The following is a 12433-nucleotide window of genomic DNA, read 5'->3' on the forward strand; positions in this document are numbered from 1 at the left end:
TGGCACATGAAGCTTGATGCGGAATCTTTGCTGTTGACAACATTCCGACATACCCTTTAAACAGTACAATTCCTGCCGATCAGCATTAAAGTGATCCAGGATGAATTCCAGCAGAAAGTAGACAAGACCGACGGGATACAAAGGAGCAGTCGGCGTTACTGATGCTATCCAGGTCTGTGTTGTAGATACCATGAAGAGTGTGGTTGCCTTCATGGAGTTTCAAGCATGGCTTTTAAATTGGTCCATGTATGCTGTGACCAGGATCATGCAGACCATATCCGCCACCTTAAATAGGTTGGCAAATACCTTGAGCGAGATTCTCCGGGTCTGTTCGCCGTGCGGGGAAATCCTGTTATGAGCGCAGAATTTTACAAGAGGGCTATACGGGATTTATGCCGGTGAAATTTCCGAGCGGGATGTTCCCGGTCCCTCCCCGATGATATAAAAGGCAGGCTATTGTGCTCATCGTAGCCAAAATCAATAAACAGTTATAGGTCAGATGAACTCCATGATATACTTTGTAGTTTTCTAAACTCTGGTCCATAACAATATCTTCAGGCAACATCAAATGTTCCCATTACGCCAGCAGGAATCGCTACTTGTTTCCAAAAATGGAAAACAATCGTAATGACCACACCGGGGATGCAGAGGTGCGTATAGTCCCCGGGTGGTAAGGGACATGGGCACTGCTGATGGTGGGGCCAATAGGGAACCCCACTGGGGTTAAAGGGGACATCTATTTTCACTTTGAGATAAATAGTGCTCTGATCACTGAATCCCAAATTTGCCAGCAAATCTAGGCCCCGCCCCTCCAGCTGGCTGTATAATCCTCACCAGCAGTTTGAAATTGTACAGAATGCTGTTTGATCTGGCAATAAAAGGCTGTGAAACCAGCAAGTTTCACACTGCTTTTTCCTCCTGATCCAGCACTCTGCAATTTTGGGAAAAATCTGCCCCGTATCTGTGGCCTTAAAAGCGTCACTGATTTTCTGCAAGGTGATATACTGACGTAGGTGAGGGATGATGGTGAATGGTGACAGAAGTTCTCTTTCAAAGACCTACTATTTCTCTACTGCCGTGTAGGTGGCATGGTAGCACAGTGGTTAGCACTGTTACTTCACAGATCCAGGGTCCCAGGTTCGATTCCCGGCTTGGATCACTGCGGAGTCTGCATGTTCTCCCTGTGCCTGCATGGGTTTCTTCCGGGTGCTCCAACATCAGTTTCCTCCCACAAGTCCCGAAAGATGTGCTATTAGATAATTTGGACATTCTGAATTCTCCCTCTGTGTACCCGAAGAGGCGCCGGAATTTGGAGACTAGGGGCTTTTCACAGTAACTTCATTGCAGTGTTAATGTAAGCCTACTTGTGACAATAAAGATTATTATTTAAAAATAATCACATTGTGGGCAGAGGTAATTGGACGTTCCATTATCTCCATGTGTGTGGTGGAACGATACAATGTTAGTTTGGCACACGGACTGAGTGGTGTGGCATTCTGGATGTACATGCAGAGGGCATAGTTCCTGCATCATTCTGGAACAAACAATATAGGCGGGCGGCCAGCACCGTCTTACCCAGTGTTAGATTTCACTCCAGGCAGTGGGGTCGTTATTGGGATTTATCTCTAACCGGGCTGCTGGTTGGATCCGGGTCCGCAGTGAGGAATGTGCCGCTGAGCCGGGTGGCCCAAACCCATGTGCGGCCTGGTCGGCAGCGCCGTCCGCTCGCCGCCCTCAGCCGGTTTACAGCGTTTTGCCGCCCGCTGTTCCTCGAGGTCGGGGCCGGCGGCCATGCAGACGGCAGTGGTCCGCTGCGTCCCCACCGAGACCAAGCTGACCATCTCGCTGCGGCTGGGCCCCGGCAAGGGAGGGCAGCGGCACCTGCAGCGGGAGCAGAGCGAGAGCCTGCGGACCGCGCTCGGCCGTATCGCCCACAACCTGCTGAAAGCGCAGGCCAAGCCCAGGAAAGACCGGAAGGCGGCCCAGGCTGAGGCCCCGGCTCAGGCCCCGCCGGTTGTTCTCTACCGGGGAGAGCAGCCGGTGCCCGGGGACACGAGCAACGCCGAGGCCTGGCAGGACGGGGCCGTCTTACAGGTGGGGGAGACCCGGTACCGGGTGGAGCGGAACCCGCCCACCCTGACCCAGCTCCGGTTACCCGGCTCCATCCTGGTCGGCTTCCCGCTCTGCGCCACGGTGGAGCTGGAGTTCGGGGAGGCCTCGCACTCGCTGTTCGAGTGGCTGAGGGAGGAGGGCGGGGGCTGGGAGCCGGTGGCTAGCGGCCGGGTCTTCACCCCGGGCAACGGCCACATCGGCCTCAAGCTCAAGCTGAGGTGTCAGCCGGGCGACGGGCGGCGCTTCGGGGAGGCGGTGGAGCTGGAAAGCGGCGGGCCGGTGGAGGCCGGCCCGGGCACTTGTACTTTCGACGGCCGCCAGAAGTTCACCCGCCAGAACCCGGAGGAGCCGCTGCTCCGGGTGGTTTCCTACAACATCCTGGCCGATGCGTACGCTCAGACCGAGTTCTCCAGGACTAACCTGTACCCTTACTGCCCGCCCTATGCACTCGAGGTCGACTACCGGCAGAATCTCATCAAGAAAGAGCTGGGCGGCTACAACGCCGACATCATCTGTCTCCAGGAGGTGGACAAGAACGTGTTCACCAACAGCCTGGCCCCGGCCCTGGATGCGTTGGGCTTTCGGGGAGTGTTTCGAATTAAGGAGAAGCAACATGAAGGCCTCGCAACTTTCTTCAGAGACTCGAAGTATCGGCTGATAAGTCAGCACGATGTGGCCTTTAGCGAAGCTCTAGCTTCAGATCCCTTACACGTCGAGCTTTTGGAGAAGATTTCTGCAAACCCCAACGTTAAAGAAAAGGTGCTGCAAAGATCAACCGCTTTCCAGGTACTTTGAAAGATAATTTTGGGCGGCTTGCACCCCTGCCAAATTGCCTCTGTTGGAGGTTTCGATTTTGGGGGATATAGGACATTCTGTGCTGGGAAAATAGTATTATTAATTTTTCCTGGGAGAAAAATATTGGTACAATCAACTCGCTATGATTTTGGGCACAGTAAGAAGTCTTACAACACCAGGTTAAAGTCCATTCTCATCATTCACCTGAGGAAGGAGCAGTGCTCCGAAAGCTAGTGTTTGAAGCAAACCTAGTGGACTTTAACCTGATGTTGTAAGACTTTTTGGGGGCAGCTTTTTGCTTTAAAATTTAAGTGTTAATGAACATTGCAGCAAAGTGAAAATGTTGTGTTAATAAAATTGGTTAAATAACCAGCGCAGTGTTATAATGCTGTACGTTATGTTGTGAAGATGAATGTCCATTTGGGAACTTAAAGAATACACAAGATATGTTCCATTTTCAAAATGTTGGGGTAGCAAACTACATGATAATTATACAGCCGAAATCCCATTCAACAGTTTACCGGAAATTATTCGGGTCTGTAAGAATAGAGTGACTGAAAATCCTGACATTTTTTAGTTGATCAGAGAGGATTTGTGAATGGTTGTCATGCCTGACAAACTTCAAGTGATTTTTTTTTGGAGAAAGTGACTGAAGCAATGGCCCAGGGGAATGTCTTTGGATGTTGTTCATGCTACTTCCAGAAGCCATTTGACAAGGTTGCTCATAAAATACTCTTAAAGCTGAAGTTCACACAGAATTGAAAGCAAATTATTGAGTTGGTTAGAATTGAAAGCAAATTATTGAGTTGGTTAGGAAATCTGCTGCAGTAAGTGACTTAGCTGGGATAATGGTCAATGACTCTAATTGGCAGTATGTGACTAGTGGTATTCCACAAGGGTCTGTATTTGGTCCTCGACTATTCACCGCATTTATTAGTGACCTAAATGATAGAAAGGAAAGCCACATGTCCAGGTTTGCTGATGACATAAAGATCTCCTGAAGAAGGAGCCGTGCTCCGAAAGCTCGTGTTTGAAACAAACCTGTTGGACTTTAACCTGGTGTTGTAAGACTTCTTACTGGACATAAAGATAGACATCATTATCAGCAGTGTAAATGGAAACATAAAGTAATAAATTGATATTAATAGATTAAGAATGGTCGTTTGGTGTACCGAACTTGAGTATTGCTGAAAAAAGACAGGTGGAAGCTTTTCATCTTGCCCTCATCAGGATATTTGTACGAGTACCAAATGTAAAGGGAACAACAGTTTTTAGATTTAGTAAGGGTCTTGCTGATTCCTTTATTTCCCCTTTCTTTATTTTTGCCGTTATCATTTCTGATCTGTGGATGCTTAATGGACATGTATCTGTAAGTCAATCAGAAGCGAGAAGGAGGAATTCAAGAAGTTGCAACACAGTATATGATGCTGCTAGCTTTGGACAGTAGGACCCAGACATTTTGGCACCCGCGAGATGGGGTGGGACTCGGTTCAATTAGAACATTACATAGAACATTACAGCGCAGTACGGGCCCTTCGGCCCTCTATGTTGCGCCGACCCGTGAAACCATCTGAAGCCTATCTGACCTACACTATTCCATTTTCATCCATATGTCTATCCAGTGACCACTTAAATGCCCTAAAATTGATTGGCTGGTGGCCATTGAATTGCCCAAAAGGCCATATTCTGTGAGTAGCAGGCGGGGTTGATTGTGTCCTGCCTAATGGAATAATTTTCAGAGACTCCCTCTGTTCTGAAACTGGACACACAGGGGAAATGATCTACTCTTCTCGCTCTCTCTCCAGAAAGGCTGTGGTTTTATATGCTTCTGAACCTACAGTTAACCTGAATGAATCAATCTACCATGAAACCTTATAGGTTACAAACTCAGACCTGGATCTGAAAGCTTACTTTGAAGGAACGTCTGCTTAAAAACTACCAACTGACTCTTTTTTTTTTTCTCTTACTTATTTTTTTGCACCCATGTCCTCCCCTCTTATGTTTCTGTCTTGTGTGTGTAGAGGGTGGGGGCAAGTTGTGGAAATAGATAATAGTTAACCAGTAGCTGCATATTTCATTATAGTTCTTGTTATACATAAAAAGTAATTGTGTTTAAATTTACAAACCTAGTGACTGTAATTATTGGGCAACCAAGGACCAAAGACTTCAGATATTTTTCTAAGAATGATTGGTTAATTCAATTGTATTCTGACTCCAGGTCAAGGGGGATTGGAATTGACTGCGCCCTAGCCCAGGGTGTCGTAACAACTTTCTGAGAAGAGAGTACTGATTGGATTGGCAAGTGGACTCTGATTGGTAGAGACGTTGCCATGGAGAAAGCTTTGACGTCTCCATTCAGCCATACTCAAAATTAAGAATGGACAAAGCTATGACAAATTTGAAGTCATCCTCGTCTATGATCCAGGGGAGAGCAGAATTGGAAAGCTAGAAACAGTGGAGGTGCAAAGAGATCTAGACCCAGGTATATAAATCATTAAAATGCAATGAACAGGTACAGGAAGTAATCAAAAAGGCTAGTAAGAATGTAAAAATAGCAACTAGTGTAAGCCAAATGGACCTTTCAGCCTGCTTCTCTAACATCGGAATTGATCTTCACCCTCCATTCCATTCTCTTCATATCCTTCAATTCCGCTAGAGTCCAAAAACCTATCTGTTGCAGCCATGAATATATTTGACAACAGAGCATCCACAGGTGGAGAATTCCAAAATTCATAACCACCATGGTAAAACTCCCTCTCCATAATTATTTGCTATACATGCATGTATTTTTTTGTAATAGCGGTTAGCACTGCTACCTCACAATTTTCAATTCCAACTTTGGGTGACTGCATCAAGTTTGCACATTCTTCCCGTGTCTGCATGGGTTTCTTCCGGGTGCTCTGGTTTCCTCCCACAGTCCAAATATGTGCAGGTTAGGTGGATTGGTCATGCTAAATTGTCCTTTAATGTCCAACGGTTATGTGAGGTTACTGGGTTTTGGGGATAGATGGAGGCTCATTCAGAGGTTCGGTGCAAACCTGATGGACCAAATGGCCTCCTTCTGCACTGTAGTGATTCTGTTCTATTCTATAAATACATAAGCAAAAGATTTATGATAAACTTAAACACTGATTTGGCCTCAGCTGGACTATTGTGACCAATTCAAGGAACCACATGTAGAGTTAACATGAGAGGCAAGGTTACATGGACAGGGCTGGGGAGTGGGCCTAGGTAGGGTGCTCTTTCAGAAGGTCGTTTTAGACTCCAGCTGAATGGCCTACTTCTGCACTGTAGGGATTCTATGATATCTGATGGTCTAGAATACGAGTTATGCTACAGCCTGAATTGACCACAGCTGGAGTGCAGTGAGTGGTTTTGAACATTAGACCTTAGAAAGGATATATTTGTCTTAGATGGAATGGATCATAGATTAACTGGAATGACACCTGCACTCCAAGGATTAAATCGCCAGGAGAGATTACACTAACTAAGGTTGTGGCCATTGGAATTTTGAAGGTTATAGGATGATGTGATCATATTAAGATATTAAGGGGAACTGATAGAGTAAAGCGTAGACTACAGAAGGGAGATAAATCACTTGGTTGCATGGTGTACCGAACACAACCTCTTTCTAAATGTCGGAAAGACCAAGGAACTGATCATCGACTTCAGGAAGCATAGCACGGCTCACACTCCCGTCTGCACCAATGGCTCCAAAGTGGAGATGGCCGATAGCTTTAAGTTCCTGGGGATCACCGTCACCAACAGTCTGTCCTGGTCCACTCATGTTGATGCAACAGTAAAGAAAGCCCAACAATGTCTCTACTTCCTACGGAAGCTAAAGAAATTTGGCATGTCTGCATCGACTCTCTCAAACCTCTACAGATATGCCATAGAGAGCATCATATCCGGCTGCATCACTGCTTGGTATGGCAGCTGCTCGGTCCAAGATTGCAAGAAACTGCAGACTGTGGTGAACTCAGCCCAACGCATCACACGAGCTTGCCACCCCACATTGATTCTGTATACACCTCCTGCTGCCTCAGGAAGGCAGACAGCATTATCGGAGACCCCTCCCACCCAGGCACTACCTTCTTCCAGACCTTTCCATCAGGCAGAAGGTACAGAAGTCTGAAGACCTGCACATCCAGACAGGAATAGTTTCTAGCCCACAGCTACAAGACTTCTCAACGACTCCCTCTCTGACTGATCTGTTACCTGTAAGAACACTATACACAACGCCCTATGCTGCTCTTGCTCATGTATTTGCTTTGTTTGGCCCCTAGTTCTGCATTGTAACCAATCACTGTCGATGTACCATTTGTCCATGTACTTTGTTGATTATTCTTTTTTGGCTACTATGTACGTACTGTGTATGTTCCCTTGGCTGCAGAAAAATACTTTTCACTGTACTTTGGTACATGTGCCAAAATCGAAATAAATTGAGTAAGTATAGATAAATTACATTAGTTGGTTACCCAGCATTGGGAGCATAGGCTAAAAGTTAGAGCCAGACCTTTCAGGCGCAAAGTTATGGAAAATCTTTACATGCGAAACATGGTGAAAGTTTGGATCTATCTTTTGAAAACGTCAATTGATTCTAAATTGGTTATTACTTTTCAATCTAGGGTTAATACATTTGGTTGTGTTAACCAAAAATATTGAGGGATGTGGAACACATCGTTGGTGTGAGTTGCCAATCACCACAATCCCGTTGAATAGCATAACAGGCTCGAACGGCTAAATGAGCTATTTCTGCTGGTATTTGAGCAATTCAGTGTTTACTGTACATTATTGATCTGAAACACTGCTATTTTTATTTAGGTTTGTGTACTTCAGTCCCTCAAAGATTCATCAAAGAAGTTGTGTGTTGGTAATACTCATCTTTACTGGCACCCCAAAGGTAAATGTTATATATATACCGTATATAAAATTATCTGGTGTTTCCTTTATTTTCCCCCCTCCCATTTTTAGATATATTAAAAAAAATTTTTTTAGAGTACCCAATTAATTATTTCCAATTAAGGGGCAATTTAGCGTGGCCATTCCACCTACTCTGCACATCTTTAGGTTGTGGGGGCGAAACCCATGCAAACATGGGGAGAATATGCAAACTCCACACAGACTGTGACTCCGAGCCGGGATCGAACCTGGGACCTCGGCACCGTGAGGCAGCAGGGCTAACCCACTGTGCCACCGTGCTGCCCAGGCTGCGATACATTTCTACATAAGCATCATATTGATCAAAGGTCTACAATCACCTGGAAGCCAGTGCAATTGGAAGGAAACCTGCTACAATCATGGGGAGATATATTTCAATGCCATTGAACTATAAATCATAATATGCAGAAATAATACAGCTGAAAAGAAAAAGGCAGTGGAGTTGCATTGGTTAAAGAGGAAATTAACACAAAGCGAGGAAGGATATTAGCTCCGACAATGTCACCTCGGTGTCGTGAGGCAGCAGTGCTAACCACTACGCCACCATGCTGCCCCGTTTTTAGATATGCATGTAGAATCTGTTTGGCATGAACTTCCCCATTAAAAATGGTTAATTTGACTCTAATCATGAGGCTGACTTGCTGTTCGATGATGGATTGTGTTGTAGTTGAAGATCTAAAACTTGTTTGAAATCTAAAATAACTACATTTTCATCAGTGTTATCGTTTGATTTGTTTATTTTCTGATACCAGAATAGCACAAACAAAAAATGCACTTGGGCCTATATGTTTCTTGTGTGTGTTGCAATCACAGGAGACGTCACTAACTTTTAAAAATAAATTTGAAACCCCAGTTATTAACTGAAAGAATTATGCCACAAGATTTCACATTTTAAATAAAAACTTCAAAAGGGTTAAATGAAGCAAATAATACTAACTTAACACTAGATTTCTTAAACATACTTTACAAACCAAAACTGAACAGAATACTCTTGTTTTACTTTTATTTCCACCCAAGAGTTCCACTATACTTTACTTGATCTTGAGGACTCTTTCACTTTTCCTGGGACTAAACCAGACTGTGCCACAGCTCTCAGAAATTCACTTTAATTCTTCTCCATTACTCTGAGGTATGAGATTTCTTGGGGTCCTTCAATATGCATTTGGCTAGGTAAACCCCCCAACTCTACTTTGTACCTCCCTAGCTGAAGCATGAGCCTCACTGCGTTACTGCTTCATGACTTCATCAGAAACAACTCTGGGCTTCTGATCACCTTCTGCTCCTGGCCCACAGTTCATAGCAGATTCTCTCTCTACATTTGTTCAACTGCTCCAGCCCCAGACATCAACTAATGGTTTCTGTGAGAAGTCACCCAAATAAAACCCCAAAACGAAGAAATAAAATCCCCCTGCAATCTCTCCATGGCAATGTGACACATGGGATGTCATAGATAGAGATTTAAACCAATGATCTCCAATTCCCAAACCTTCCCTTTGTTCTGGGAAGCCAAATTAATGAATTTCAATATTCTGTCAATTTCCCCATCTCCATTGTATCTTTCTGAGGATGCAACCTTCTTCTTTTTCCTCAACTGACGATTTCACCCCACTATGGTTGACAGGGTCCTCAACTGTGTCTGACCCATTTCCGCACTCGTCCCTTCCCTTTGTGGAACTGATACGGTTCCACTCATATCCACTTTCCGCTCCTTCAACCTCCACAGCATGATGCCACCACCAAACACATCTTCTTCCTTTGAACATTCCGAAGGGACAGTCCCCTCCGCACCATCCTGGTCCACTCCCAAATCATCCCCAACACCATGTCCCCTTCCCATGCAATCGCAGGGGATGTAATGCTTGCCCTCTCCTCAACGTCAAAAGACCCAACATCCTTTCCAGGTGAAATAATAACAAAGACGAAGAACAAAGACAATACAGCACTTGAATAGGCCCTTCAGCCCTCCAAGCCTGTACCGGTCATGATACCAACCTTTGCCAAAACCCTCAGAAAGAACAAAGAACAATATAGCATATGACTTTTACTTATTTCAATTTAATATACCGTATTTGTTGCTCACAACATGGTCTCCTCTACATTGAAGAGAATAATCTACTCAGTCCACAAGCATCATCTTAAACTTCCAGTTGCTTGCCAGTTGAGATCACTCCCATGCTCTTGTGCTCATGTTCCTGTCCTCTACCTGCTACAATGTTCCTTTGAACTTTACGCAAGCTCGAGGAACAGCACCTTATTTTCCAAATAGGCACTTTACAGTCTTCTGGACTCAACATTCAGACCATGAACTCTGTCTCCCATTTTGATTTTTTTTTTGCCATGTGCTAATTTGAAACTTGTTTTTCATGTTTGTGCTTTTGGACAGACCGATTCATTATTCTGACACTCGTTCTGGATTAATGCATTGTTTCTACTACAACCATTATCACTCCCTTTGCCTTTTGTTCCATGACACTTTGTTATTTAATCTCTCCCATCCTCAACCCTATTCAACCTTTCCTTTTGTTATTCTCTGCCCCTGTGTGCCTGAACTGCAGTGTGTCTTTATACAATGGGCAAATGACCACAAGTTGTTTTGTACAATAATATACTTTCATTTACTATCACACAATTGTTACTGTTAATCAATCACACACACATGCAAGTTGAACTCTAAGCTAATACACACAAGGCTTTAACTGAACTTCAAGTGACTAGCAAGTACTAGGCAGATATGGCCTTATTTGGAGTCCGCAGTCTGGCAGTGTAGGAAGTCTGTTGCTGGTTGTTATTCTCTTTAGCTCTGGTCCTTCCATCGATGGCGTGGATGGTCTTCCTCTTCGGCCGGTGAAGGGTCACCGTTGGTTGCTGTCGAGAGAGAGAGTGGTGGGCTGCGCAGCACCTTTTATCCCCAGGAGTTTTTGCATCCTTTTGGGTGTTGAAGGCCCAATCAATCTATTAGGGCTTGATCACCTGATGGATAAGGTCCAATTAAGATCCACCGCCTTGATGGCAGGGCGTGCCCCTACTGCCCATGTCCGTTGGTGTCCGAGGAACGTAGGCCTTCGCAAATAAGGAAAACAGACGCCACTAAGTCAGCTATTTTATGCCGATTTCCATTTAAGCCCGTTGTCCCAGGATGGCTTCTTAATGGCCTTTTTTCTGGGCTGTTAGCAAAAGCCTGGGCTGCAGCTTTTTGTTTATTTGCAATCGACAGCCTGTCTGTACCTAAACTTGGCCACTTTCCCCAGCGTCCTTTGCCGCATGCCATTTCAGGTGGCCACACCCCCTTGCAACGCATATCTACATCACATTTCTACCCTCAATCAGTTCTGAAAATGTCATCTTTGACTTGAAACGTTAGTTTTGTTTCTCCACAGATGCAGTTGAGTATTTCCAGCACTTCCTGTTTTTACGCCAGTCCCAATCTGTTGGATGTGATTTCAGATCAGTTTTGCCGAAACCTATATTAATTTATATTGCAACGCTAAATAGATTGATTTTTTTTTTCAGGAGGACACATTCGCCTTGTTCAGATAGCAATTGCTTTTCGTCACCTTCAGCGAGTTACAGCAGAGATGTATCCTGCTACACCACTCATTTTTTGTGGTGACTTCAACAGCACCCCAAACTCAGGCTTGTATGAGTTTGTGACCAAGGGACACATATCTGCTGATCACCCTGACTGGACGTCAAATGGTGAGGAGGAACGATGCAACATGTCCCTTTCCCAGTTATTTAAACTAAAAAGTGCTTGTGGAGAACCTGACTACACAAATTATGTAGGCGGCTTCCAAGGTTGCCTGGACTACATTTTCATGGATATGAACACGTTTGAAGTTTTTCAGGTTATTCCTTTTCCAAGTCATGAAGAAGTCACCTGCCATTTGGCTCTGCCAAGTGTTTCCCACCCATCAGATCATATTGCACTTATCTGTGATTTGAAATGGAAATAAATGATGATGACTTGTGGGTCTGCTGCTACTTTAAATGCAAATAAGGATGGTTCTTTTATGAGCTTGCAAACACTCAAACTTGCAGAACTTTGCCAGTATCTGTAAAGAGGATAATGGTAATATTTTGGATATTGATCTTTGTTCACAACTGATACTGATAAACCTGTCATTTCTATATTTTTTGTGTTTAATTTCTGAGTTTATTTTTACTAAAACCAATTGACTGGATGACAGTGAAAAATTGGCTAGATTAAATATTAGTGTAAAAAGCAAAACTGGAATGTGACAATTGGACCTGCTAGGATTTGTAAAGAAATGTTGCAGAAAGGTTCACATTTTATTGCACTGTAACAGAAGTAAAATATTACTAGCATGAAATTGAAGGCCGTGTGTTTAAATGAAAAATCTCTAGAATTTTTCACGATGACCCAGAGATTCACCAATTTGGCTGCGATACATTTCTTTTTTAAAAATAAATTTAATATACCCAATTTTTTTCCAATTAAGGGGCAATTTAGTGTGTTCAATCCACCTACCTTGCACATCTTTAGGTTGTGGGGGCGAAACCCACGCAAACACGGGGAGAATATGCAAACTCCACACAGACAGCGGCCCAGAGCCGGGATCGAACC

At 44.3% G+C, this 12433-nt stretch overlaps 1 protein-coding gene across 1 annotated transcript; it reads left to right on the plus strand.

The window, feature by feature from the left end:
• Positions 1–1472: 1472 nt before the first annotated feature.
• On the plus strand, positions 1473–11978 carry pde12 (phosphodiesterase 12). Its single transcript, XM_038812833.1, has 3 exons — positions 1473–2898; positions 7732–7810; positions 11359–11978. Exons 1-3 carry the CDS (start codon positions 1696–1698, stop codon positions 11799–11801), a joined length of 1725 nt encoding a protein of 574 aa, XP_038668761.1. The 5' UTR covers positions 1473–1695; the 3' UTR covers positions 11802–11978.
• The last annotated feature ends 455 nt before the right edge of the window (positions 11979–12433 follow it).

This window comes from Scyliorhinus canicula, chromosome 11 (assembly GCF_902713615.1).
Source record: "Scyliorhinus canicula chromosome 11, sScyCan1.1, whole genome shotgun sequence".
NCBI lineage: Eukaryota > Metazoa > Chordata > Chondrichthyes > Carcharhiniformes > Scyliorhinidae > Scyliorhinus > Scyliorhinus canicula.